The 25408-nt window shown below is 37.7% G+C and overlaps 1 protein-coding gene across 7 annotated transcripts in view; it reads right to left on the reverse strand.

The window, feature by feature from the left end:
* Positions 1–5057: 5057 nt before the first annotated feature.
* TRIM69 (tripartite motif containing 69) overlaps positions 5058–25408 on the reverse strand; it is a 31073-nt gene continuing 10722 nt past the window's right edge. Inside the window, exons 2-7 of one of the 7 annotated variants that reach the window (XM_008531249.2) lie at positions 22107–22583; positions 21181–21276; positions 18331–18564; positions 17528–17550; positions 17321–17445; positions 5058–6057 (exon numbers count right to left, since the gene is read on the reverse strand). In XM_008531249.2, coding sequence (XP_008529471.1) covers positions 5516–6057; positions 17321–17445; positions 17528–17550; positions 18331–18564; positions 21181–21276; positions 22107–22583 — 1497 coding nt within the window. In that variant the 3' untranslated portion in view covers positions 5058–5515. Of the gene's footprint in view, positions 6058–17320; positions 17446–17527; positions 17551–18330; positions 20584–21180; positions 21277–22106; positions 22584–25408 lie in introns of those variants that run through there. The other 6 variants (XM_070581773.1, XM_070581781.1, XM_070581795.1 and 3 more) reach the window with 6 other exon arrangements.

The following is a 25408-nucleotide window of genomic DNA, read 5'->3' on the forward strand; positions in this document are numbered from 1 at the left end:
GTTGGACTCTCTAAAAGATGAGGACTTTTGAAAAAACATAACCACAATACCAGTATCACTCTTAAGAAAATAATAATTTAATACAGTCAAATATTACCAGTGTTCAAATTTCCTGATTTCTCAAAATTATGTTTTTCTTTTACAGTTTCATCTCTGCCCCCTGCCCCACACACACACGAGTTTTGATAAACTATATTTTTCTGCTGTTTGGTCCATTTAATCTAAAATTTCAAAAATATTGATATAAAGCTGTCCATAAAACCTTTTATTATCTTTTTTAATGTCTGCAGGCTCTGTAGCAATGATTCCTTTTTCATTTTTGATACTAGTTATTTATGCCTTCTATTTATTTCTTGGCCTCACCAGAGGTTTTTCCATTTTATTAGCCTTTTCAAAGAACAAACTTCTGGCTTCGTTGATACTCATATATTTCTTTTCTATATTATTAGTTTCTGCTCTTACAATTTCCTTGGTTTTAAATTGTTGTTCTTTTTCTAATTTCTTGAAAGAGATGACTGATTTTCCTCCTTTGTTTTTCTAATATGTGCACATAAGGCTATAAATTTCCTTTAAACTGTGTGCCACAGTTTTTGAGATATTTTTTATTATCGTTCGATTCAAAATATTTTCAGATTTCCAATAGGAGTTATTTGATCCATGGTTATTTAAAATATTTTAAAATTTCCAAGTACATGTGGTTATTTAGTTATCTTGTTGTTAGTGATTTTTGGTTTAAATGCATTACACTCAAAGAATATGGCCTGTGTGACTATAATCCTTTAAAATTTGTTGAAATTTTCCTTCTGACTGAAGTATATGGTCAGTGTCCTGTGTGTGTTTACAAAGAAAGTCCTGAGGCTGTTGGATGTTCTGGGGTGTTGGGTGCAATGTTCTACACGTGGTCACTGGATCAAGTTTGTTAATATTATCTGATTCTTCTATTACTGAAAGAGGGATGTTAAAATCTCCTACTTTGTGTGTGGATTTATCGATTTCTTCTTGTTAATTTTTGCTTTAAATATATTGAAATTATGTTAAGTGCATGACATATGTACTTGTTACTTTCTAGTCAATTGAACTATTAGGCACATAACTATGAAAGGCAAAACTTTAAAATATATGACTACAACAGGAGAATATCTCTCTGGTCTCTGAGTAGAGAAGGATTTTTTTTTTAAGATTTTTATTTTTTTCCTTTTTCTCCCCAAAGCCCCCCAGTACATAGTTGCATATTCTTCGTTGTGGGTCCTTCTAGTTGTGGCATGTGGGACGCTGCCTCAGCGTGGTTTGATGAGCAGTGCCAGGTCCGCGCCCAGGATTCGAACCAACGAAACACTGGGCCGCCTGCGGCAGGGCGCGAACTTAACCACTCGGCCACAGGGCCAGCCACGAGAATAATTTTTTTAAACAAGACACAAGTATTAACCAGTAGGAGAAGATATTTGCAGGGCCAATAACCAACAAAGGACTTGGATCCAGAACGTTTAAGTAACCCTATGAATCAGTGAGACAAACAACCCAATAGAAAAATGGTGAACACCTGAATAGGCGTTTCATAGATGAGGAAATTTAAATGGCCAATAAACATGAAAAGATGCTCAGTCACAGTGGTAATTAGGGAAATGCAAACTAAAACTACAGTGAGATACCGTTATGTACCCACCTTACTGGGAAAAATTGAATTGGCAAAGACATAGATTAATGGGAACTCCCACTATTAGCGGGAATGTAAATCAACACAATTGCTTTGACCACCGTTCAGCATTGCTTACTTGAAGACGTGCATATGCTATGTCCCAGCATTTGTTAGACGTATACCCAGATAAACTCTTGCCCCCTTTACCAGTACACATATACAATAATATTTATAACAACGTTGTCGCTAATAGCAACCACAACCACCAAAAAAGAAAAGAAAAAAACTAGAAACAACCACTTATCGATTAACAGTAGTTTGGATATTTAAATTGTATTTTCATACAATGGAATACAACATAATTTTGAATTTTAAAAAAGCTGAGGAAACATACAACATGATTCTATTCATTTAATGTTCAAAAGACAGGCATAATGAAACTGTATTGTTAGGGATGCATACATATATAGTATAGAAAAACCTAAATAGTACATTCGTTGGAAAAACATACCTATGAATTATTTCCCAAAAGGAAAAAGCCAGATACAAAATGTAGAATAGTGATTCCTCAGGACTAAGAGAGGCACACAGGGGCCTTCAAAGATTTTGATACTGTTCTGTTTCCAAAGCTAGATGGTCAATTAATGAGAGTTTGTTTTTTGTTTTATTCTCTAAACTGTACATATACATTACATACACTCTTCTGTGTGTATTTTACAACTTAATGTTTGAAAAATAATCAAGAAACTATGTCAACTTAGGAGGACATACTTTTTATCTAAAGTAGTTAAACAAATATTTGACCTTGAATAAATCATCTTTACTCATCTGAGAAATTAATTTATCAAGAGCATCTGTTTCCCTGGAAATACCTGCTAATCCCGTTTTACTGTCTTTTTCTTCTCCTTTCTCTCAGCTATATTATACAACCGTGCAGTGATCTTACCACTGGTATTCTAAAAGTCCGCTTAGTCAAAGAAACGTGCAAGGCATTCCCCTTTTAAGGTTCTCACCTTAATGAATCCTAGCACGCTGACTGGGGCCTCTTTTACCTTCTACTTCATACAAGGATATTTTTATTACTATCGACCTCATCTCCTGTAGCCTAAGATAAAAACAATATCTAAATAGGCCCAGTCATGCTTCTTAGTGAATATCATTCAGAGTCTATTTCTAGCAGAGAAGTCCCATATTGGTGTTTTATAATTCACACTCATTAGAAGGATTTGTGCCTTTAATTATAATCTGAGTTCTAAGTAGAGGGGTTGTTTGAATTATTCAGTATAGAATAACCAATTATCTGGGAAAATAAATTTGTGTCATCTATGTTAAGGCAAATGCTGGAGAGCTGATGTAGTGCATCAGAGAAAGTATTAAGGTAGACACCTACAGATAGAGGGAAATACGTGTACACCTGTGGTCTGTCCTTGTTCCCCTGGCGATTTGAATATAATATTCATTTTTATCTTTTCCTTTTTTAAAAAACAGCTTTATTGTGATATAAGCTACATCCCATAAAATATACTAATTTATAGTATATTTATATAGCTGCACAACCATCACCACAAAAAAATTCATTTTTAAGAAGTATATTTTCCAAATTCAGATTAGAATTTTTATTCATTCCTACTCATCTTTCACTACTCTGACTTAATCCCAACTTTTCCATGGAATTATCTCCTCCTATTCTGGTGAATACTGACGTCTCCTTTCTCCGAACTCTGTAGTATTTGTCTGTCCCCAAGGACAGACTTTAGATTTCAGTTATCTAGAACTCTGCATCTGACTTAAGAGATAGCAACTAGGCTCTCTTCCATCACCCAAACTCCTTGTCATGCTACTTGAAATTCTTTACCACAGTGCCTAAAAACCCCACCATTAGAAATATTTACTTAGTGAATATGGAGTGTATATTAGCTAGTAAGTAGTATCATGTCGATGTTAAATTTTCTGAATTTGATGATTTAGCACTGTGATTATGTAAGAGAATATCTTGGTTCTTAGGAGGAACTCACTGAAGTATTTAGGTATAAGAATTATAATGCCTGCAACTTAATCTAAAGTGGTTCATCAAAAATAACATTAGTAATAATTATACACACACACAAAATCATATGCAGTGGATGTGGGGGAGAGAGAATAAGAAAATGTGGCAAATGTTAACAACTGGTGAATCCACATGGAGAGTGTATGGGAGTTTATCATACGAATATGCAATTTTTCTGTAAATTTAAATTAAAAAAAATTTTTTTAAAAGGAAACATGTCCCTTTAGTTCGGTGGCTCTCTGCTCTAGACACACTTTAGAATCATCGGAAAGCATTTAGAAACTACGAATGTCTGGGCCCCACCTCCTAGAGATTTTGATTTAATTGGTCTTGGGTGGGGTCCAAGCATCTGAATTTCTTTTAAATCTCCCGAAATGAACCTTTTGTTCTTTTTTTTTTTTTTTTAAGATTTTATTTTTTCCTTTTTCTCCCCAAAGCCCCCCCAGTACATAGTGGTATATTCTTCGTTGTGGGTCCTTCTAGTTGTGGTATGTGGGACGCTGCCTCAGCGTGGTTTGATGAGCAGTGTCATGTCCGCGCCCAGGATTCGAACCAACGAAACACTGGGCCGCCTGCAGTGGAGCGCGCGAACTTAACCACTCGGCCACGGGGCCAGCCCGAACCTTTTGTTCTTTTTATGCTTCTTTTATGTCCTTCAAAACATCTAGCAAGGTTCCAGGCACAAAATAAGTCCTCATTATATTCTGATTGAAGTGAATTCATTAAGAAACAAAAGTAATTTCTTAAGTGTAGCCATAGTCATGTCATGGCTGTTTACCCAAATCAGCAACTATAAATGTATGTGTATCGTATATGCCAACACTACATGAATATTACATGTAGTATGTGTGTATCCTTCCATTATGACAGATAGGATAGGGGGCTTTCACCCTGCCAAAGAGCTGTGCTAATTGTAATTTTAGAGGGTCGGTGCTGCAGGTCCCATATACCTCGCCCACCCCGCCAAAAAAATCCGTCAGATATAGAGAATGAAGTCCAGTTAGGTGGGTCTTCCAAGGAGAGTAAATAGGGACAGTTCATCAAGGGTACTGCTGAGATCAGTGATGGTAAGAACTGTAGACTTGAAAGAAGCAACAAGCTGGAGGATGAGTATATTGGAGAGGACAAGATGAAAAATACTGATATTTAAATTATAGGCAGGAATGATGAAAAGGACATATTCAAAAGTAGATGGAAATACTTAAATGTATTTGAGTGCAGAAAAACAAGTGCCCCCATAGGTAGATAAAGCAAGAAAAAGGGACTGAGAAAGAGTCAGAGATTTGCTGGACTAAAATGTATCTTGAGAGAATTCAAGACAAGATTATAAACTAGCCCAGACCATTTCCTTTTTTTTTTTTCCTTTAAGTCTCTGGAGCAGTTTTTTAAAATTACAACAACAAGTTCCAGAAAAGAAATGTTGCAAAATTTATATTAAAAGATAATTAAATAGGAAAAAAGAGTACACATATGAAAATTCATCTATTAAGAGTCATTATGCTGGAGAATAATGACAGCACAATAGAATTTCTGGGCACATTTGAAAAGGCTTCCTGAGCACCACAAACTCAAGTTGCAGTTTACTCCAGTAACAGTAGCATGATGATCACTCTCATGAGAGTGGCTCCTAGACCCCAGAGAATTAGAATGACATCTTTCTTGAAAGGCTCCAGTGAAATCCACCTAGGACACTGAGAATGGAATTTAATTTGTGAATCCTCTTTTTGTTATTCCAAAGTTCCACATAAATTGGGAAGAGAAACCAGTAAGACTGGTAAACTATTTCAATACCTCTTTAATAACACTCTGAATTTATACAATAGTATGACTAATTACCGTGGATGTAAGATATGCAATGGTTCTTTATTCTCTCCACCATCATTAAGGCAAGGGCAGAAGTAGGGATAAAGTTTCTCCATGAAAGTGCTACTGAAGGTGTAAATGTGGGTCATGGTTTTAGCATTGTAGAAGGACACCTGCCCTCCTTCATAATCCAGGTATATTCCCACCTTGTCGAGGTTGTTAATCAGTTTCACATTGCAAGAAGGCAAATCCAGAGCCTTTAGATCTGTTTCGTTCCTTAGTCTTAAAAGCCAGAATCCTTGCTCAGGAGTTAGAGGACAGCTGCCTTTCCGAATGATGGATTCTCTGACGACTCCAACTGTCCACTTTGTCTTCTTTGCCACTTCTACTTCCCAGTACCACTTTCCAGATGTGAAGCCTTTTGAGCTCAGCACAGCCACACTGGAGTCAAACCTCTCTGGATCATCAGGCATTACCTGCTTAATGTCACCATGCCACACACTGGTTCGGTTTTTGGAGAGCACCAGATTTGGGTGAGCTGTTTTAGGGTCCAGAGTTAGGGGAGATAGTCCTAGTAAGAAAATAAGAGAAAGCAGGGCATGGGATAGAAGGGTGAATACAAATTCCTGTAGTAAAAGACAGTATTTACATAGACACCAGTACTTTATCTCCCCATGCACATACACTGTTAGACAGGTAATAACCTATATGCTTTTTATTGTTTTGGTGTCCATTGGCTATATTCTAGACATTTTTATATTTGTGTTAAAAAATCAGACTTTACTCTGAAGCAATTTATGCTATAATAAAGAAAACAATACAAATGATATAAATCTGTACTAGTCAATATAAGAAAATTCAAATGCTGAAGGGGTAAAGATTAGTTAAGTTTGTCCTAGGAGAGCTTTCTAAGGACAGTAAGTGTTTCAGTTGTGGCATAACATCTGTGAGATGTATTCATGATGCTTTGGGTAAACCGAGGCAAAAAAGGAATAGACTAAAAACAGTAGCTTGTGTGGGAGAGAAAGTAAGGGCTTGCCTGTCAGAGGCAGGTAAGACTGAGCTAACTGGTATAGAGTTTAGACGACAATGGTGAGAAGTTTATATTTGATTTAATAGATAATGGGTCTTTTGAGATCTGGAGTGGTTTATGCCACTGTTCATCAGAATGTAGTCCACAAACTGTGTGTTTACCTGTCTGGGACAAGATAGTACAGAAATTAAGAGTAAGACTTTAGGGGCCGGCCCGTGGCCAAGTGGTTAAGTTCGCGCACTCCACTTTGGTGGCCCGGGGTTTCACCAGTTCAGATCCTGGGCGCAGACATGGCACTGCTTGTCAGGCCACCGCTCATCAGGCCACTGCTCATCAGGCCACTGCTCGTCAGGCCACGTTGAGGCGGCATCCCACATGCCACAGCTAGAAGCACCCACAACTAAAATATACAACTATATGCTGGGAGGATTTGGGGAGAAAAGGCAGGAAAAAAAAAAAAAGAAACTTGGCAACAGTTGTTAGCTCCGGTGCCAATCTTTAAAAAAAAAAAATGAGTGAGATCTTAGAAACTTTCATAGCAACCTGGCAGGATAATTTTATGTCGGTTGATTCTAATAATTAAAAAACTGGTTTGCACTTTGTTATCTTTGTTTTTTTTAATTCTACTTTTTCAAGTAGTTAATTTATATTGTATTCTACAAACGTTTCAGTCCATGACAATTGAGATTTTAAAAACTGGGGCTTCATCACAGGTAATTTGATAAGCATTAGTTTAGACAAATCAGTGGGCAGCAGTATAAAAAAGAATTTCTAGATGAAGAGAAGTTGGAAGCATACCAGCAAGGAGATGACACAAATTCTAGGTGTGAGGTAGTTGCACCTTGGCACAAAATTTCATAAAGGAAACATAAAAACTATGTATGTTCACATCATGGACATGGATACATATATGCATACAATTGTTGTTAATGCGTTTATTTATCCTTGGAAGCAAGATCAATCCAATCCAACTCTCTCTTCCCAGGAAAGCCTGAGTCTTTTCCATCATCCCAAGGATTTCTCTTTCCAACAAGAGGCTGAAGAATCCTGAATTTTTCCATATAGGCTGCGTCTTCTCTCCCTCACATATCCCCATCCACTTTGGGTCGTTACTCTTTCCAATGTGAGGACTAGTATTTCTTTGGAGGTATCATAAAGCTTCTTACCAACCTTTTTAGAACCTCAGTGTGCTCTCATCACCAAGCCTCTGACACCTCCAGCTAGCGCAGCCTGCACTGGCTCTGAAGATTCCTAGGAGTCAGCTTTGCATCCCCACTTTTCTTCTCATGCCATATTCAATTCAATAGTAAATTCTGTCAGCTCCACCTTTAAAATATATTCTAAGCCTGCTCAGAATATATGGACAGATAACTTCCGCAAATACCACTGGCCTGGAACTCCTGCAATAGCTTTTTTCTTTTTTCTTTTTTCTTTTTTCTTTTGCAATAGCTTTTTAACTGTTCTGTTTCCACTCTTGCCCATCATAACCTATTCTGCCCATAATATGCATGAGATCATCTAGTTCTCCTACTCAACACACTCTTACGCTCCCCATCACACCCAAGGTAAGGACTCCAGAGTCCTTAGAGAGCAAAGACCTGCATGATTTCCCCACCTCTCCGATCTCATCTCCCTACCACACTGGCCCCATTTACTTTAATCCAACCACCTTTGCCTTCTGGCTGTTCCTTGAATCATCAAGCTCATTCATACTTCAGGGCCTTCACACTTTCTTTCCTTGTCCCCAAACTCTCTTTCCCCATGTGGTTCACTCCTTTACATTATTTGGGCATTTGTTCATGCAGGTTCAGTAAAGTGTTAATGATAGAATCTAGGTAGGTATAGGGATGTTCTTTATAAAATTCTTTAAACTTTTCTGTATGTTTGGAAATTTCTACAATAATATGTGTGTGGGGGTGGGTGGTGAGTTACCTCCTCAGAGGTGTTTTCTCTGGCCATTCCATCTAAAATAGCATGTTCATCACTGTTTGTGCTCTTATCCTGTTTTATTTTTTTCATGAATAATTATTTATTGAGTGTACCTTGCTTTATTTTCTCCACAATGTGTGAAATTATGTACTTGTTCATTGTCCATCTTCTTCACTAGAATGTAATCTCTAGGAGGGCAGGAACTTCATCTGTTTTATCTCCTCATATATGTTCAAAATTTAGAACTGTTTCTAGGTGTTCAAGTAACTGTTAAATAAACGAACTTTAAAGTTCCATTTGAAACCTTGACACCAACTAATTCCACCATGCCTCATATTCCTGTTATCCTTAGCCAACGCTCAGAATATAGATCCCTCCAGTGATTTATCCCCTAATGTACTCTTGTCCCCATTATTCTGTTTCTGGCTTCCTCTACCTTCACTCATCCTCCCACTGCTTCCACCCAACCCTTTCCACTCTGCCTTTTGGAACTCCCTCCCTAATTAACTCTCCTGCATCCTCAGTTTACAGAATTCTCTCATAACCTCCCTACTATAACAGAAACCTGTCTGGTTCTTCCCGAAAAAACACAGCTTCCAAAAGTTCATTAGACTATTCATTTTCCAAATTCAGATGCCAGGGATCTAGTAGCCACCATTGCCACTTCCAAATGCCTACTCTACTCCTCATCCTCATGTAACAATTACTCTTCATTTGAGGCTCTTGTCGTTTCATATTTCACATTACCCTCTATCTCAATTTGATGCTATCGTGTACAAACTTCCTGGTTACACTCCTTGCAGTTTGGATTAGCTTTACTCCTCTACCCCAGCTCCAGTCCAATCATCCCAAGTGATTTTACTGTCCTTTGGATATAGCTACTTCTTGCAGGTCCTTGACTTTACTGCTAGTGACTTTTGACTCCATTACATTTCAGCTGTCCATATCAGTGACCATATTTTGGACTTTGTAGTCATCGGTAACTATTTGTTCTCTAAAATCCTAAACTCACATATCCCACTCTCTTATTTTTTGAGCTTTCTTACTCTCATCTCCCCCTACAACCATTACTTGACTTCATTAACTACTCTAGTCTCTGATTTCTCCTTATTATCATAATCTATGTGCTTCCTGGCTTAAAATCCTTCCCTAAACAGCTTCATGTTAGTGGCTTTGTTGCCAATAACCTCAACACTTTTATCTTCTTATCTGCAGCACCTGCCATACAACTCTCCAACCCTGAATCTACCTAGCTATTCAAATTCACAACACAGTTCCTGACCACTGCAGGAGGAAAATCACAAAATTGTACATATGGATACCACTACAAATTCACTATTTCCATCAGCACTGCCCAGAACTCCTGTATTTCCCAAATTGAGTCCTCTCCAGTTTTTCACAACAGCAATTTCAAACCTTCAACTTCTTCCCCAAACTGCTATTCCATCACTTCCTCCCTCCAACTCCCAGGCAGAAGAGTTCATCTCCTGCTTCACAGAGAAACTATAGTACATCTTATAAAATCCCTTGATTCTTCCCACTCATACTGCCAGCTCCATCTGATATAATTGTTTGCCTCTACTGTCTTTATCTCCTCTCCAGTTTCAGAGGGAACAGGAAAGTCAGTACATCTCTCTGCTTTAGGTATCTCTTCCTTACTTCCACCAATTATTCCTTTTGTTTTACTGTTGATTCCTGCCTTACTATAGTCTGCTTCCCTTCAGTATGTTTTTAAAAGTCCTCTTTGACTCTACTCCCACATTCATATCTTCCCATCTTTGTGAAACTTCTCAAATGAGTGGTCTAGTCACTTCACTACTGCCTCATTCCAAATCACTCCTGAACCCTTCACAATATAACTTCTACCCATTCCACTCTTTTGAAATTGCCCTTACCACAGTCATTAATTGTTGTTAATAACATCTCTTTTCCAATCACTTTGTAAATTGATCTTCACATTTAGCATGAATAATCACTCCCTTCTCCTTGATGCTCTCTTTCCTTAGATTCCATGTCAACTTCGTTTCCTGGTTTTCATCTTATTTCTCTTGCTAGAATACTTCAGTCGCTTTTGGGGACTTCATTGTCCTTTATCTGTTGGTGTTCTCTATAAGATGCTCCCTCCTTGGCTGTATGTTCTCACTTTCCTTGGGAAATCTCATTTCTATTAATAGCTTCAGCTACCTCACTCTTTAGTGATTATTCCAGCCCTGGCCTCTCTACTAGGCTCCAGTTAGAATAGTTACCTATTTGAATATATTCACTTAGTTGTCCTGTAGATCCTTCAATACAATATGGCCAACATTGAACTCAACAGCTCCCTCCAGAATCTGCATCTCTTACATTTCCATCCTTGACATCACCTTTCTCTATCCCATACTACAAACTACTGTCCAGTACCTTTCAGCTTCTAGAATTCTGTCTCTGGAGTCTATTCTTTATTTTCCATTCCCATTCCCATGCTTTTGGCTTAGATCTTAATAATTTTTTACCTAGATGGCTACAATAGACTCTAAGTTGGTCTTCTAGCCTCTCCTTCTTTGGAGCAGAAACTACATCTTTTATTTCTATATCCTTGGAGCCCGACTTAGTGCTTAGCATGTAGTAGGCCCTCTATTAGAGTGTGTTTAATAAACGAATGAACTTTGATGATATTTTACTGATACACACAAAACTAAAGGAAATGTATTGAAATATTTTAAGTGGAATGATTCCCTACACTGGAATTAGTAAAACCACAACCAGCAGGCCAGCTGCCTTCTTTGTAAATAAAGTTTTATTGGAACATATCAATGGCCATTCATTTACATATCATCTGTGGTTGCTTTTTCACTATAAAGGCAGAGTTAAGTAGTTTTGACAAAGGCCATACAGCCCACAAAGCCTAAAATATTTACTATTTAACCATTTACAGAAAAACTACCAGCCCCTGCCCTTGAGCAACAGCCTCTCTTGTAAGGCAAGAAAGGAGAAAATATGAACCAGCAGAATAAGCAAAGGCCTAGAAATAAGAAATATGATGTATATATTACCCAGGTTTGACCACAGTTACATTATTAGTAAAATAGCCACATATTACATAAATCCCATTTGATTTTCTTAGATGTAAAATTATACCAAAAATAAAGAAAAATCAGTTTATGCTTTAAATGATTGCTAGAAATGAAGTTTGATTTCGCAGGGCAAAGAGGACAGGAAGAAAAACACATTGTGATACCAAGACAGCTAAAATTTTCAGAGTAGAGTAACACAGTGGAGGGAGCCGCACAGAGACTTTCAAAATCTATGAAGAGGTTCCCTCAAGGCTGTGGCTGAATATCAATCTGCAGTGAAACTCTTCAGGGCTAGCAAAAGAATCTCCAGAGAGCAGTAGTCTAAACAATTTCTAGAGCTCACACAAGACTGGGAATAATTTTCAATCCTGCCAGCCAGAATGGAAAAATGTCATAATATGTGGAACATCAGGCAGAGTACTCAGAAGAGTATTACCTTGGAAAGTGGGCTAATTATTTATGTAGATACTCCACCCTCAAGGAGTCGGAGCATAACTCCCCACTCCTTAAGTGTAGGCTGCGCATAGTGACTTTCTTCTAAAGTGTACAGTGTGGAAGAACAGGGGAGAGTAACTTTACAGTGAAGAAACCTTATGAATACTACCTCAGCTAGGTGATTAAAGCCAACATCAATAGTCATAAATTATGTTGACAGTATCTGTGGTTGATATGATGTGATGAAAATGGCACTTTAACTCTGTGGTCTTCCTCTCAATAACTCGTAACCCAGGTCTTACCATGAGAAAAATATCAGACAAATTGCAATAATGTGGTATCCTACAAAATATATGGCCAGTACTCCACAAAACTGTTGAAGTCATCAAAAACAAGGGAAATTTGAGAAAGTGTTAGAGCCAAGAAGAGCTTAAAGAAACATGACAACTAAATGTAATGTGGCATCTTAGCTGGGATCCTGGAACAGAAAAATGACATTAGGTAAAAACTAAAGAAATTTAAAGAAACTATGGGCTTTAATCAATAATAACATATCAGTATTTGTTCATTAATTGTAAAAACAATGTATCACACTCAGTGTAAGATATTCATAATAGGTGAAACTGGCAATAAGGTTTATGAGAACTTTTTGTGCTATCTTCTCAAGTTTTCTATAAATCTAAAAGTGTCCTAAAAAAATGAAGTTTATTAAAAAGAAAAAAATCACTAGCCATGCAAAGGAGCAGGAAAATACGATCCATAGTCAGGAGAAAAATCAAGCAACAAAAACACGCCCAGAAATGACAACAATGATGGAATTAACAAAGACATTAAAACAGCTATCATAAATATCTTCTATTTGCTTGAGAATGTAGAGGAAAACATGAACATGGTAAGGAGAGAAATGGAAGATACAAAAAGACCCAAATGAAACTTCTAAAAATGAAATGCATCTGAAATGAAAAACATCTTGAACAGGATTAACAGAAGATTAGATAGTGCAGAAGAAAAGATGAGAGAACTTAAGTAGCAGTAGAAACTATTCAAAATGAAACACAGAGAGGAAAAAGGCTAAAAAATACTGAGTATCAATAACAAATGAGCCAATATGAGGTGATCTAACATATGTAAAATTAGAGCCCCAGAAGGAGAGAAGAAAATGGGGATAGGTGAAATTTCTTGGAGAAATAATAGCTGATATTACTCCAAAGTTGATGAAAACTGTAAACCCATAAATCCAAGAAGTTCAATGAACCACAAGCAGAATAAATATAAAGAAAATCACACCAAGATCCAGCATAATCAAATTGGTGGAAACAAGTGACAAAAAGTAAATCTTAAAAGTAACCAAAAAAAAAAAAAGAAATAGTACAGTCAAAGAAATAAAGATAAAAATGATCATAGACATCTCATCAGAAACTATGCAAGTCAGAAAACAATGGAGTGACGTCTTTAAAGTACCAAAAAACAAATCCATCATCTTAGAATTCTATATCAGGGAAAATATCTTTCAAAAAATGAGGTAAAATAAAGATTTTTTTCAGACAAACAAAAATTGAGATAATTCATCACTAGTATACTTGCACTATAAAAACTGTTAAAGGAAGCTCTTCAGGCAGAGGGAAAAATTACATCAGATGGAAATTTGTGTCTACATCCAGGAATAAAGAGTGCCATAAATTGTAAATATGTGAATATAAAAAATATTTCTTCACATTTAAAAATCTCTTTAAAAGATAATTGCTTAGGGGCAGGCTGGTGGCATAGTAGTTAAGTTCGCATGCTCTGCTTTGGCGGCCCAAGGTTTGTAGGTTCAGATCCCAGATGCAGACCTAGCACTACTCGTCAAGCCACACTGTGGCAGCGTCCCACATAAAATAGAGGAAGATTGGCACAGACGTTAGCTCAGCGACAATCTTCCTCAAGCAAAAAGAGGAAAATTGGCAGCAGATGTTAGCTCAGGGCCAGTCTTCCTCACAAAAAAAATAAAAAATAAAAATATAATTGTTTAAAGCAATAATAATAATATATGTAGAATTTATAATGTGTAGAAATAAAATGTATGACAAGAATGGCATAAAGGATGAGGAATGTAAAAGTATACTGTTGTAAGTTTTTTACACTAAACAAAAAGGGCTATTATTTGAAGATAGAATGGGATAAGTTAGAGATGCATATTGTAAAATCCTAAACCAGCCAAAAATGTAAAACAAAATTTAAAATAAAGAAATACAGATAATAATCCAATAGTGAAGGTGAAAGAGAAAACTAAAAGACACTTAATCCAAAGAAGGTAGCTGTAGAGAAAAAAAAAAGCAACAAAGGACAGATGGTATGAATAAAAACAAATACCAAGATGCTAGATTTAAACCAAATCATACTGATAACATTAAATGGCAATGGTCTAAATACCTCAATTAAAAGACAGAGATTGTCAGATTGGATAAAAAAGCAAGACAACAACATGCTAGCTACATAAAACACACTTAAAATATAAAAACACAAGTTAAAAGTAAGGTGATAGAAAAAGATACACTGTGTGAATACTAATCTAAAGAAAGCAGAAGTGGCAATATCGATATTATACAAAACAGAGTTCAGAAAAAGGAATATTCACAGGGATACAGAGGAACATTTCATAATCATACTGAGATTGATTCATCAAGAGGTCATAACAATCCTAAATCCTAGGTGTATTCACCTAATATTGGAGCTTCAAAATACATGAAGCAAAACTGATGAACTGAAAGGAAGACTCACAGTAACTAATTTCAAGATTTACCATAAAGCTACAGCGACAAAGACTTGTTTATTGGTGAAAGAATAGACATATAGATCAATGGAACAGAATTGAGAGTCGATAGTAGACTTAGAGTTGATTTTTGACAAAGGTACCAAGGTATTTCAGTGGTAAAAAAGCAGTCTTTTAAACAAATGATGTGGGGACAATTGGACATTCATATGGGAAAAAAAAATAACCTTGACCCTTACCTTACTCTATATACAAAAATTAACTCTAAATTGATAATAGACCTAAATATAAGAGCTCAACTGATAAAACTTCTAGAAGAAAGTATAGGAAAAAATCTGTGACCTTGGGCTAGGGAAAGATTTCTTAGGCCACAAAGAGAATAAAACAAAAGAAAAAAACTGGTAAGTTGAAATTCATCAAAATTAAAAACTTTTGTTCTTTGACAGACCCTGTCATGAAAATGAAAAGGCAAGCCACAGACTGAGAGAAAATGTTTGACAAACATACATCTGATAAAGAATTTGTGTCCTTTAGGGGATGGCCCCATGGCTGAGTGGTTAAGTTCGCATGCTTTGGGGGCCCAGGGTTTCACGGGTTGGGATCCTGGGCACAGACATGGCACTACTCATCAAGCCGTGCTGAAGCGGTGTCCCACGTAGTGCAACCAGAGGGACATACAACTATGTGCTGGGGGGCTTTGGGGAGAAGAAGAAGAAGAAAATAAGAAGATCGGCAACAGTCGTTAGCCCAGGTGTCAATCTTTAAAAAACAGTTGTGTCCTTTAAAAACTCAATAATTAAAAAAATTTGATACAAATATGAGCAAAAAATTGAACACACTTAACCAAAAAAATGTATGAATTGCAAAGAAGCACATAAAAAGATGCTCAACGTTAGTCAGTAGGGAAATGCAAATTAAAACCACAATGAGGGGCCGGCCCCATGGCACAGTGGTTAAGTTCTCGCCCTCCACTTCAGCAGCCCAGGGTTTTGCCAGTTAGGATCCCAGGCACAGACCTAGCACCACTCATCAAACCATGCTGAGGCAGTGTCCTACATAGCACAACCAGAAGGACCTACAACTAGAATATACAGCTATGTACTGGGGGGCTTTGGGGAGAAGAAGAAGAAGAAGAAGAAAAAAAACACAATGAGATACTACTATACATCTAATAAATGGTTAAAATTAAGATTGACAATATCAACTTTTGGCAAGGATATGGAGAAACTGGGACTCTCATCCATTGCAGGTGGGGATGTAAAATGGTTAGAGTCTGGGATAGTCCTCTGGCCTCTAAAGTACTAATTAGGGCCACTGTAGAAAAAAAATGTAGTAGTTTCTTATAAAGTTAAGCATATATTTAACATACAACCCAGCAATCTCACCACGAGGTATTTACCCAAAAGAAGTTAAAACACAAAGAGTTGTAAACGAATGTTCAGGCAAGTTTATTCATAATAGCTATAAACTAGAAACTACCCAAATGTCCATCAATTGATAAATGAATAAGCAAATTTGATGTATCCATAGAACATGACTATTGATACATGCAACAATGTAGGTGAATCTCAAAAAGCATTATGCTAACCGAAAAAATCCCGACACAAAAGACTACATATTGCATGATTCCACTTACATGAGATTTTAGAAAAGATACAACTAAAGTGAAATAAAGCAGACCGGTGAGTGTCAGGGGCTGGTGAGTGTCAGGGGCTGGGGATAGAAGGAAAGGATTGACTTCAAAGGGATATGTGGAAACTTTTTGGGATGATAGAAATTTTCTATATCTTGATTTTGAAGATATTTACATAAGTATATACATTTGTCGAAACTCATCAAATTGTACACTTAAAGTTGGTGAATTTTATTCTATGTTAATTATACCTCAGTAAAGATGATTTTTTCAATATCAATTACCTGGAAAAATAGTTAACAGGGATAGATTTGTGATTTTTTCATTAAATCAGTAACTATAAACAATAATATTAATGAGTCTATATGAATTCTATAAAAAACTTTATCTAGAACTTTATTTCTAAAAAGATTTTTATTTAGAACTTTATTTTATGTTCTTGAAATGCCAATTGTATTCTTCTGTGCTGCTCAGTCCTTTGGTATCTACGGGATAATGAAAACTTACTGTCCTTATTAGGCACATCTATCGAAATTACTGGTTTTCTTTTGAAGCATTGAAGACCTCTAAACAATATCCTAAGATGCTGTACACTATATGATGGCCATCAAACACAAGAGGACTTGTAAACACCTTGTTACATGCAAAGAGTATGTTCAGTAACCTCCTCCTCCAGGGAAGAGAAGCTCCAGGGATTTGTAGAACTGATTTAGCAAAACAGGATAAAATATTGGTTGTCACATTTGACAGGACAATCAAACGAAATCATAGGTTGAGAAGTAATTCTGACATCAGACTCTACTTACCAGTAAAAAGTCATAAATTCTTAGGTCATGTTATCAGAAGAAATTCAGTTATACCAACTAGCCTTCTTTTAGCTAAACGCCATCCTTCCCCCTGTCCCAGACTGTAAAGTACTAATTGGGGCCACAGAAGAGCTCCTACGAATAAAACAGAGATTAAGAGCCCCAGGAACCAATAGCTTTTACCCACTGATACCTGGAGATAGAATGGACTGCATTTCCCTCCAGATCATGTACTGGATAGGACCTTTGTACAGGCCCACGTTCAGCTTTCTGGAGATAAGCTCTCTGGGTGTCAGCACCTTCATTCCTTGCTCCAAGCTGCAGGTGACATAAATCATTTATTCTTAGACATCCTCTAGGGACTGAAAGAAGGGTATTAATACTATATGGAAACACTTACCTATTCAAGAAAGAGGTGATGTCCTAGAAGAGGAAAAGAGAGATAGAGAACTTAGATGCCTGTTCATCAACTCCAGAAATTTCTTTGGTGATGCTGGCCACCACCAGAATTTGATCGTCAATAGCGGGATCCTGTGCAGATGGTCCCCATCCCATCTCCACCAACTCCTCTCATCCTCCGTGTGCCTTTTCTGATCTGCGTCCTTCATCTGACCCAGGATAAACTGGCCTTATCTTGATATACTTTTCTAGAGTTCCTTTTTACATGGAACAATAGAGAAATTAAGGTTATTTTTACCTATACTGCCACATAGTCTCAGGAGAAAAATACAGTAAGTATTCCAGCCCCAAGGCTATTTTTCCTTACTCTGGCTAATTTAGGTTCTGAGTGCTGAGGTGGTAACCAACGCCACCGTAGAGGTGAAACTTCAGGTAGCACAGACTGGCAAACAGCTTTTCAAACAGGTCAGATTATGATTGCTGAAAGCTAGTCAAAGATACAACTTAGGTTGCAACATTATTTTTGAGAAATAAAGCTTCAGATTTTTTTATAGATAAATATTAAAATATTAATTCATACTGTTATGAATGGCATTTTATTATCTTCTTTTCTAGTAGGGTGAAAGTAAAGCTTTCTATTGAGTGTAAAGCAAAAATAGCCTCCTGCTTTTCTTCCACAGAATCTTAAAAGCACGACAGCAGGAGTTTTTTGCCCCTCCTGGTGGGGAAACTGCTTATACCTCCTTTCCCGTCCTCTTCCGCCCCCTAGAGTCCTCATAGTCATGTTGATATATAGAGCCTCACTTTGAGAAAGTCGAAGGAGTTCTGCTGTTCCTTTCGTTCCTGGATGCTCACCAACATCTCCTTGGCTAGGAGAGACTGTTCCTGAAGCTGGTTCAGATTTATCTCCATCTCCTCATTCAAGGCTTTCCCCTCTTCTCGGAGGTTATTTAAAATGTCCTTTTCTTTGCTGTGCAGGAACTGATGCAGCTTTAGAAACTCCAAAGAGACGTGTTGCTGCAGGTGTAGCTTGTTTTCCTGGAAACCTCCATGATCATCACCATCGTAATTACTGAGACTAGCACTTGGGGATGGGAGCCCACACCACCAATACTCACACAACTTGGGAAATACCATAATAGGAAAATGCATAAAAATGGTTGCTGAGTATCAACATTCAACCATACGAAATGGAGCCCTCTGGAAGACTTACTCTGTCTTTCTGAGCTAGTTTAATAGTTCAGGATGAAATAGTCAAAAGTGGTCTCTAGGTTCCTATTGCAATACAGAGGTGGTAACCAATGCCGTATTAAATAAGACTGTGGGGTTAATCAAACATTCTAGAATGAACGATTATACCCTCCTACCCAGAAGTACAAACCAATATCTACCAAGTGATGCTTTTAGACTGGGATCATAAGGAGGCTGAAAGAACTGTCCTTATCTAGAAATCAGAACTGGGGGACTGCCACTCCTGCTGCCAGGACAACTTAGAAGAAGCAGGTGATGGGCAATGCCTGAAGCACCGAAATCAATAACTGCTATATTTACAGCTCTTTTCTTAAATGACTTCAACATCCTCATGGGTGAGCCATCTGACATCCTGGCTTCTCAGTTCCTTATCCTCCTCACTTCTAGTGATTTCCACTTTTATCTACTCATTCTCTTAGTCACACTGAGGATTTTATCATCCCTAGCAATTGTACCATCTCCAAAATTAACTTTTTATGCTCACTTACTCACATACCCCTATTGCAACAATTATTCAGTCTCATTGAAACCTCCTAATTCATTGACCCCTCTATTTCTATTCATCAACTTCTGTCTTCATGTCCCCTCTTACCCAGCTTTGATTCTGTGGTCCATCATTATATTGCACTCTTATATTCTTAACTCTCTCCCCTCTAGCTCACACTTTTCCGGTTTTCCTTTTATCTAGTTCACCACTATTTCTCAGTCTTATTTGTTGGTTCAATCTCCTCTAACCAACTTCTAAATATTAGAGTTACTTGATATTCTGTCCTGGGCTCTTTCCCCTTCTTATTCTATACTCTCTTTCTAGGTAATAGCCTCTCCTCCCACAGCTTTAAATACCACCAAATGCTGACTTCTTATTTCTAGCCTAGACCAACTTCTGAGCTCCAGATTCCTATATCCAACTGTCTATTTGACAACTTCACTTACCCCTCATGTCTAATTAATCACTATATCCACGTTATTTTTATCTCCAAAGCATATGCTGAAGCTGTTTATTTTTCTCCATCTCCTCTGCCTGTCTAGTCCAAGCCACCACCATCATTCTCTGGGACCACTGAAGTAGCCTTCTAACCATTATCCTATCATTGTTCCTCTCCAATCCATTCTCCACACAGACACCAGTCTGACATTTTCAAAATGAGATGAAACCATGTCCTGTGTAAACCCATTAATGGCCTCTCATTATTCACAGGATGAAGTTCAAAATTTTTAACATTACCTACAAGGGCCTACATGATTGGACCCATATCTGCCTCTTCAACACATCTTGTCCACCATGATCCAGTTTCATTGGCCTCTCTGTTTAACATAGCAACTAACTTCCTGTCTCAGGACTTTTCTATATGCTCTTTCCTCTTCATAGAACATTCTTCTCCACCACTTCCTTCATATTCCCTTCACCCAGTTCACTTGGCTAAGTCACTCATCCTTCAATTCTCAATTTTTAATAGATGACTTCTTCAGAGAACACCCCTCGCCCAGTCTAGATTAGGTTTTACATTTATGTGCTCTCATAGCACTCTATATTTTCATTTATAGCAATTACCACAGTTGTTATTTTATTGTTATTAGTGGGATTATTTAATTAACATCTGTCTTCCACTCTAGTGGAGTATAGCGTCCAGTATAATGCCTGACCCACTCAAATATTTTTTGAATGAATGTAATAGCTGAACTAGGAACTCTTACAACAGGAACAAGATTCTCTGGAGATACAATTATTTCCATCTATTCTTCTTCCTTCCCTCACTGTACATATTTCTTTTTCCAGATGCCAAATGCCAGAGAAGACTCTCCTCCCTAGAATAATTAATGAAGAAACAGAACTCCTAATGTAGCCCCCAAACCTAGGTACTGATTTTCCTGGTCTCTAACTATTAATGTTGCCCTAGAGCTCCTGTGAAGTTGAAAGTATAGGCAATAGTTTTATTTAGTTTGGAGGAAGCTAGGAAAGATCAAATAAAATGGGAAAAGACAGCAATCCAAGAGACCTTGGTTCAGAGGTAGCCTGGCTGTAAGCCCAAAGGAAAGAAAGGTATTTCTTTGGACTTAGCAATATTTAGTGGATTTTTCTGATGAATTCCTTATTTTGCCATAGGTAAAGGGAAAGCCCAAGCAGATCACAACCCCAAAACAATCACCTAATGACTGAACCATCAAAAGGGTCAGTATATTAGGGGAAAGGTCAGTCTGCTCTCTCTGTTGATTAGCTACTGGGAATCTACTCCACTGCTATATTGTTTGCTACCCTACAATGTCTGTTTTCTAATTCTATAGCCTAGGTGCCATTTAGTGTGTTGATGGTATATGTCTAGGCACCTTTCCACCCACATAGCTGAAGTTACAAGGAGAGTGTATTCCGGTTCTATGCCATAACCCCTCTACCATGCTCCTCACCTTGTAAGCACCAATAGCATCTTTCTGCATGTTCCTCAGGGACTGAAGTTCCTTCAGGGTTGCCTCCACTTGACCCTGATGGATGGTAAGCTCCTCCTGGGAATACCACATAGAATGAACCCACACTGACTTGGGATGAAGGGCCGTAAAGGACATCTCCCCCAAAAGCCAGATGTGTCAGAAAAAAAAGGTGAGCTTTTGCTGCAAAAGTCTTTCCTTTCCCCTGTATCGTAGTTCCTGTCTCTTCCAAGAATTGTGAAGAACATTACAAGTAGCAGAAAAACTTAGTTTTACCTTCTTATTAACTAACTACAGGGGTTTGAAGAAGGTAACAGGACTCTATACATTTTCTATTCTAGTTACACTGTTCTCACTATTTATACTTTCACTTACATTGTTCTTATTTGGAACATCTATTTCTTCCTTCTGCCCATCCAGATCCAAATGATTTCCCAGTTCAAGCTTTCTCTTATCATACATCCCCTGACTATTTCAGTTTTGTCTAATCTTCTCTGAAATTCTAAACATCTGTGAATTACAAATGTGACAAAATTTAGCTCTTAACAGTAGACTAACTTGTATCGTTTCTATAGTTTTATTCATTTTAAACTTGACTAAATTTCAAGACTTTTATAACAAAAGTAATATCTTATATGTCCATATTCTACTCAGTGTCAGGTGGAATGCTGTCATGGCAGGGTTTAGGTGAATATTTGATTGATTGAGGGAATAGGCCAGAGCTCCTCTACTGCTCCTTTCCTGCAATCAGAACTCTAGAGAAAGAACTTTGCATTGTATTTTCTGAGCGCTCTGAGCTTTCTAATAATCATGTGAATAAAGGAGTGTGATTGGAAGAGAGAAGAATTCCTACAAAAGATTTTTCCCAGCTTTCCTAAAAGATTACTCAAGGCCCAGGGCTCACCCACCATAAAGAACTGGACAGCATCAGTGATCTGCAGGAACTCTTTAGACTGCCCCACAGACAACCGAGCATCTTTACATTGAAAGCAGATCAGTTTCCCATCTGGCTTACTGAACAGTTTCAGGTTCTCTCCATGCTCTGGGCATTGTGGATGGCCCTTGAGTAGGGGTAGCCTCTTAATCTTCTCTACCAGCTTCTCCAGGACAAGGTTGAATGTACAGTGGCTATATTGACATAGCATCTTACACTCAGGACAGAACGTTTCCCTTGTTTGCTGCTTCCAAAAGTTTTGGATACAGGCCTGGCAGAAGTTGTGGCCACAGCTTAGCATCAGTGGATCACGGAACCAATCATTACACAGTGGGCAGTGTAGCTCCATAGTAATATCTTGTATCTGCACTTTTGAGGGTATCTGGGTGGTCAAATCATTCACTTCAACGTGGTTGCCTGGGTCGATGTTGGAAGAATTGTTGGAAGATACCTTTGGAAAAGAACAGCTAAAATGAGTTTCTTTCTTGCTGCAAATTTCAGTTCTCCAAGACAGTGGGCTCCATTGCTAAAGGAGCAGAGAACTGGTGCAGCCAGAGTAAAAGCACCATAATCTCTCTTTTGAAAGTGATCCAATAAATTCAGTGTTTTCTAATCTCATAGTTTATTACTACTTCCAACAAACCAAGGCAGAAGAAGAAAGAATACTCAGCCAAAGAAAATTATTTTGTTACACATCCCTCTATCCACCCACTTTCCCCATGTATCAGTTGAAAGTTTTATTTTCAACTTCTGTTCTACTGGTATTACCTTTTTGTTTTGTTCTCTAGAAGTCATGCACAAAGAATTGGGAGATCAATTAGATTCCTCACTCAGTGGCATAATATCACCAATCATAATATCACCCAGGCCCTCTTCCTCTCATTTGTTTAAAACACATTACAGAAATAACATATATACAGAAAAACACAGAATCCTAAGTGTAGAGCTCAATGACTTCACAAAATGAACATGTCTCTGTAATCATCACTCTGATCAAGAGACAAAACACTACCAGCTTTCCAGAAGCCCCCCCCATATGCCTGCATCAACTCACTGTCCCTTATCAAGGTTCACCCCTATCCTGACTTCCAACATCATACATTAGTTTTGCCTATTTTTGAATTTTGTATAAAAGCAACCATGCAATATGTACTCTTTTGTTGCTGGCTTCTTTTGTTTAGCTTTACATTTGTGAGATTTATCCATATTGTTCTATGGAAGTGTAGTCCATACATCCTCGTTGCTGTTAGAATTCCATTGTGAATATACTATAATTTACTTCTCCATTCTACTATTGATAGACTTTTGGATAGTTACGGTTTGGGGCTATTATAAATAGTGTTGATTTTCTGTTTGAATGATCTATCCATTGACGTGAGTGGAGTTTTGAGGTCCCCTATTATTATTGTGTTGTTATTAATATCTCCTTTTAGGTTTTCCAATAGCTTCTTTATGTACTTTGGTGCTCCTATGTTGGGTGCATAGATTTTGTAAGTGTTATGTCTTCTTTTTTAATACCATGTCTTCTCAGACAAGGGAAACAAAAGAAAAAGTAAACAAGTGAGACTTCACCAGACTAAAGAGCTTCTGCAAGGCAAAAGAAACTAGGTTCAAAACAAAAAGACAACCCACCAATTGGGAGAAAATATTTGCAAATCATATATCCGACAAGGGGTTAATCTCCAAAATATGTAAGGAACTCACACAACTGAACAACAAAAAAACAAACAGCCTGATCAAAAAATGGGCAGAGGGTATGAATACACATTTTTCCAAAGAAGATATACAGATGGCCAATAAACACATGAAAAGATGTTCAACATCACTAATCATCCTGTCAAAGGTTAGCTGTCCATAGATGTGTGGTTTTATTTCTGGGCTTTCAATTCTGTTCTGTTGATCGGAATGGACTAGCCCAGGGTTGCTGAAGGAGAGCATGTGAACCCCACCACTATGCCACGAAGTTGGCCCCTCCCACCTTTCATTTTGAGAAGAGAACTCAAGAGAAAAATACTTTCTTTCTCTGTAGTTCTGAACACTTTGGGGATTTTAATTTTGGGAGCCAGCAGAGGCTTCAGATAGATTTTAAGAACATCAATCAATGAAACAAGAATGGCTTTGATAGGTCAGGCAAAGGATTAAACTGAAAAAGGTGCCTAGCCCTTCCTATTTATTGAAATAGTTTAACCATTGCACACTTTTCTACAGAGGAACATTGAACGGGGCCTTTAACAGCTGCTTGTTTCATTTTATTTCCTCACCTGAAATATGCTTAAGCCTTAAATTTTAATTTTAAGTACTAAATGCAGTTGATTACAAATTTGAATTCAGGACTGATGTCACCAAAAATGGCAGAGCAGGGATCCCTGGGGAGAGATCCATAAAAACAACTAATAAACTTGTGAAAACTGTCAGAATCAAGTTTTGCAGAACTCTGGGATCTAGTCAACCAGGGGAAAACTTAAGGAAAAAAGAAGCTGTCACTTTGTAGTAAGAGTGTACTATAGCATTCTAAATCATTCACCTACCATTCCTTGCTCCCCAGATTGGTGGCATCCATTAGATGGCAGCTGCACTCCTGGTGCAGGTTGCAAGTGCCAGAGGGAATATGGACCTTATTCTCAAAGAATTGTGGTTGAGTGTTCCACTCTGTCTGGTGGTTCCCTCAAGGACTAAAACAAGGGCTTGCCTTTGTTTTGCTCAACTCGGAGAGTTCCCAGGGCTGAGGTGGCTTCCTGGCAGACTTTTGCTGAAGGTACTTAAAGGGAAAAGAATTGGACACAGTAACCTATGGGAACGGATAACAATCAGGACAAGCAGTAGACAGACCAAAAAGCCTGGGAAAGATGTTGGAAAATAAGATACATGGTGAATAAGAGCTTTTAATAGCTCCCAAGTATACTTGGGAATCGAGAAGCCCATGTCTGGATACACACTCAAAAAAGGGTGAGAAGACCCTAAGCTTTCCCCTCTGGCTGACTTTCAGGGTCCACATGAGCAGGAAGTAAAGGTTAAGGGCGAGCTGTAAGTGGCCTGTGTTGAAGGAGTGCTCCAAGACAGAGCCAATTGGCTGGAAGTCTACTTTTTTCTTTTTCTTTTTTCCTCTTCTTGGCTCCAAGCATTTGAGGAAACTGTGTCAAAACACTAGCTGACCACTAATCTAGTGGAACACAGGTTTCAGGAGCCACATATGACAAAGATAACAGAATTTAAAAATAAAGTTTAGAAAAATCACTAAGCAAAAAACAACAAACAGCAACAACAAATACTAGGGAG

The sequence above is a fragment of the Equus przewalskii genome, chromosome 1 (assembly GCF_037783145.1).
Source record: "Equus przewalskii isolate Varuska chromosome 1, EquPr2, whole genome shotgun sequence".
Classification (NCBI taxonomy): Eukaryota; Metazoa; Chordata; class Mammalia; order Perissodactyla; family Equidae; genus Equus; species Equus przewalskii.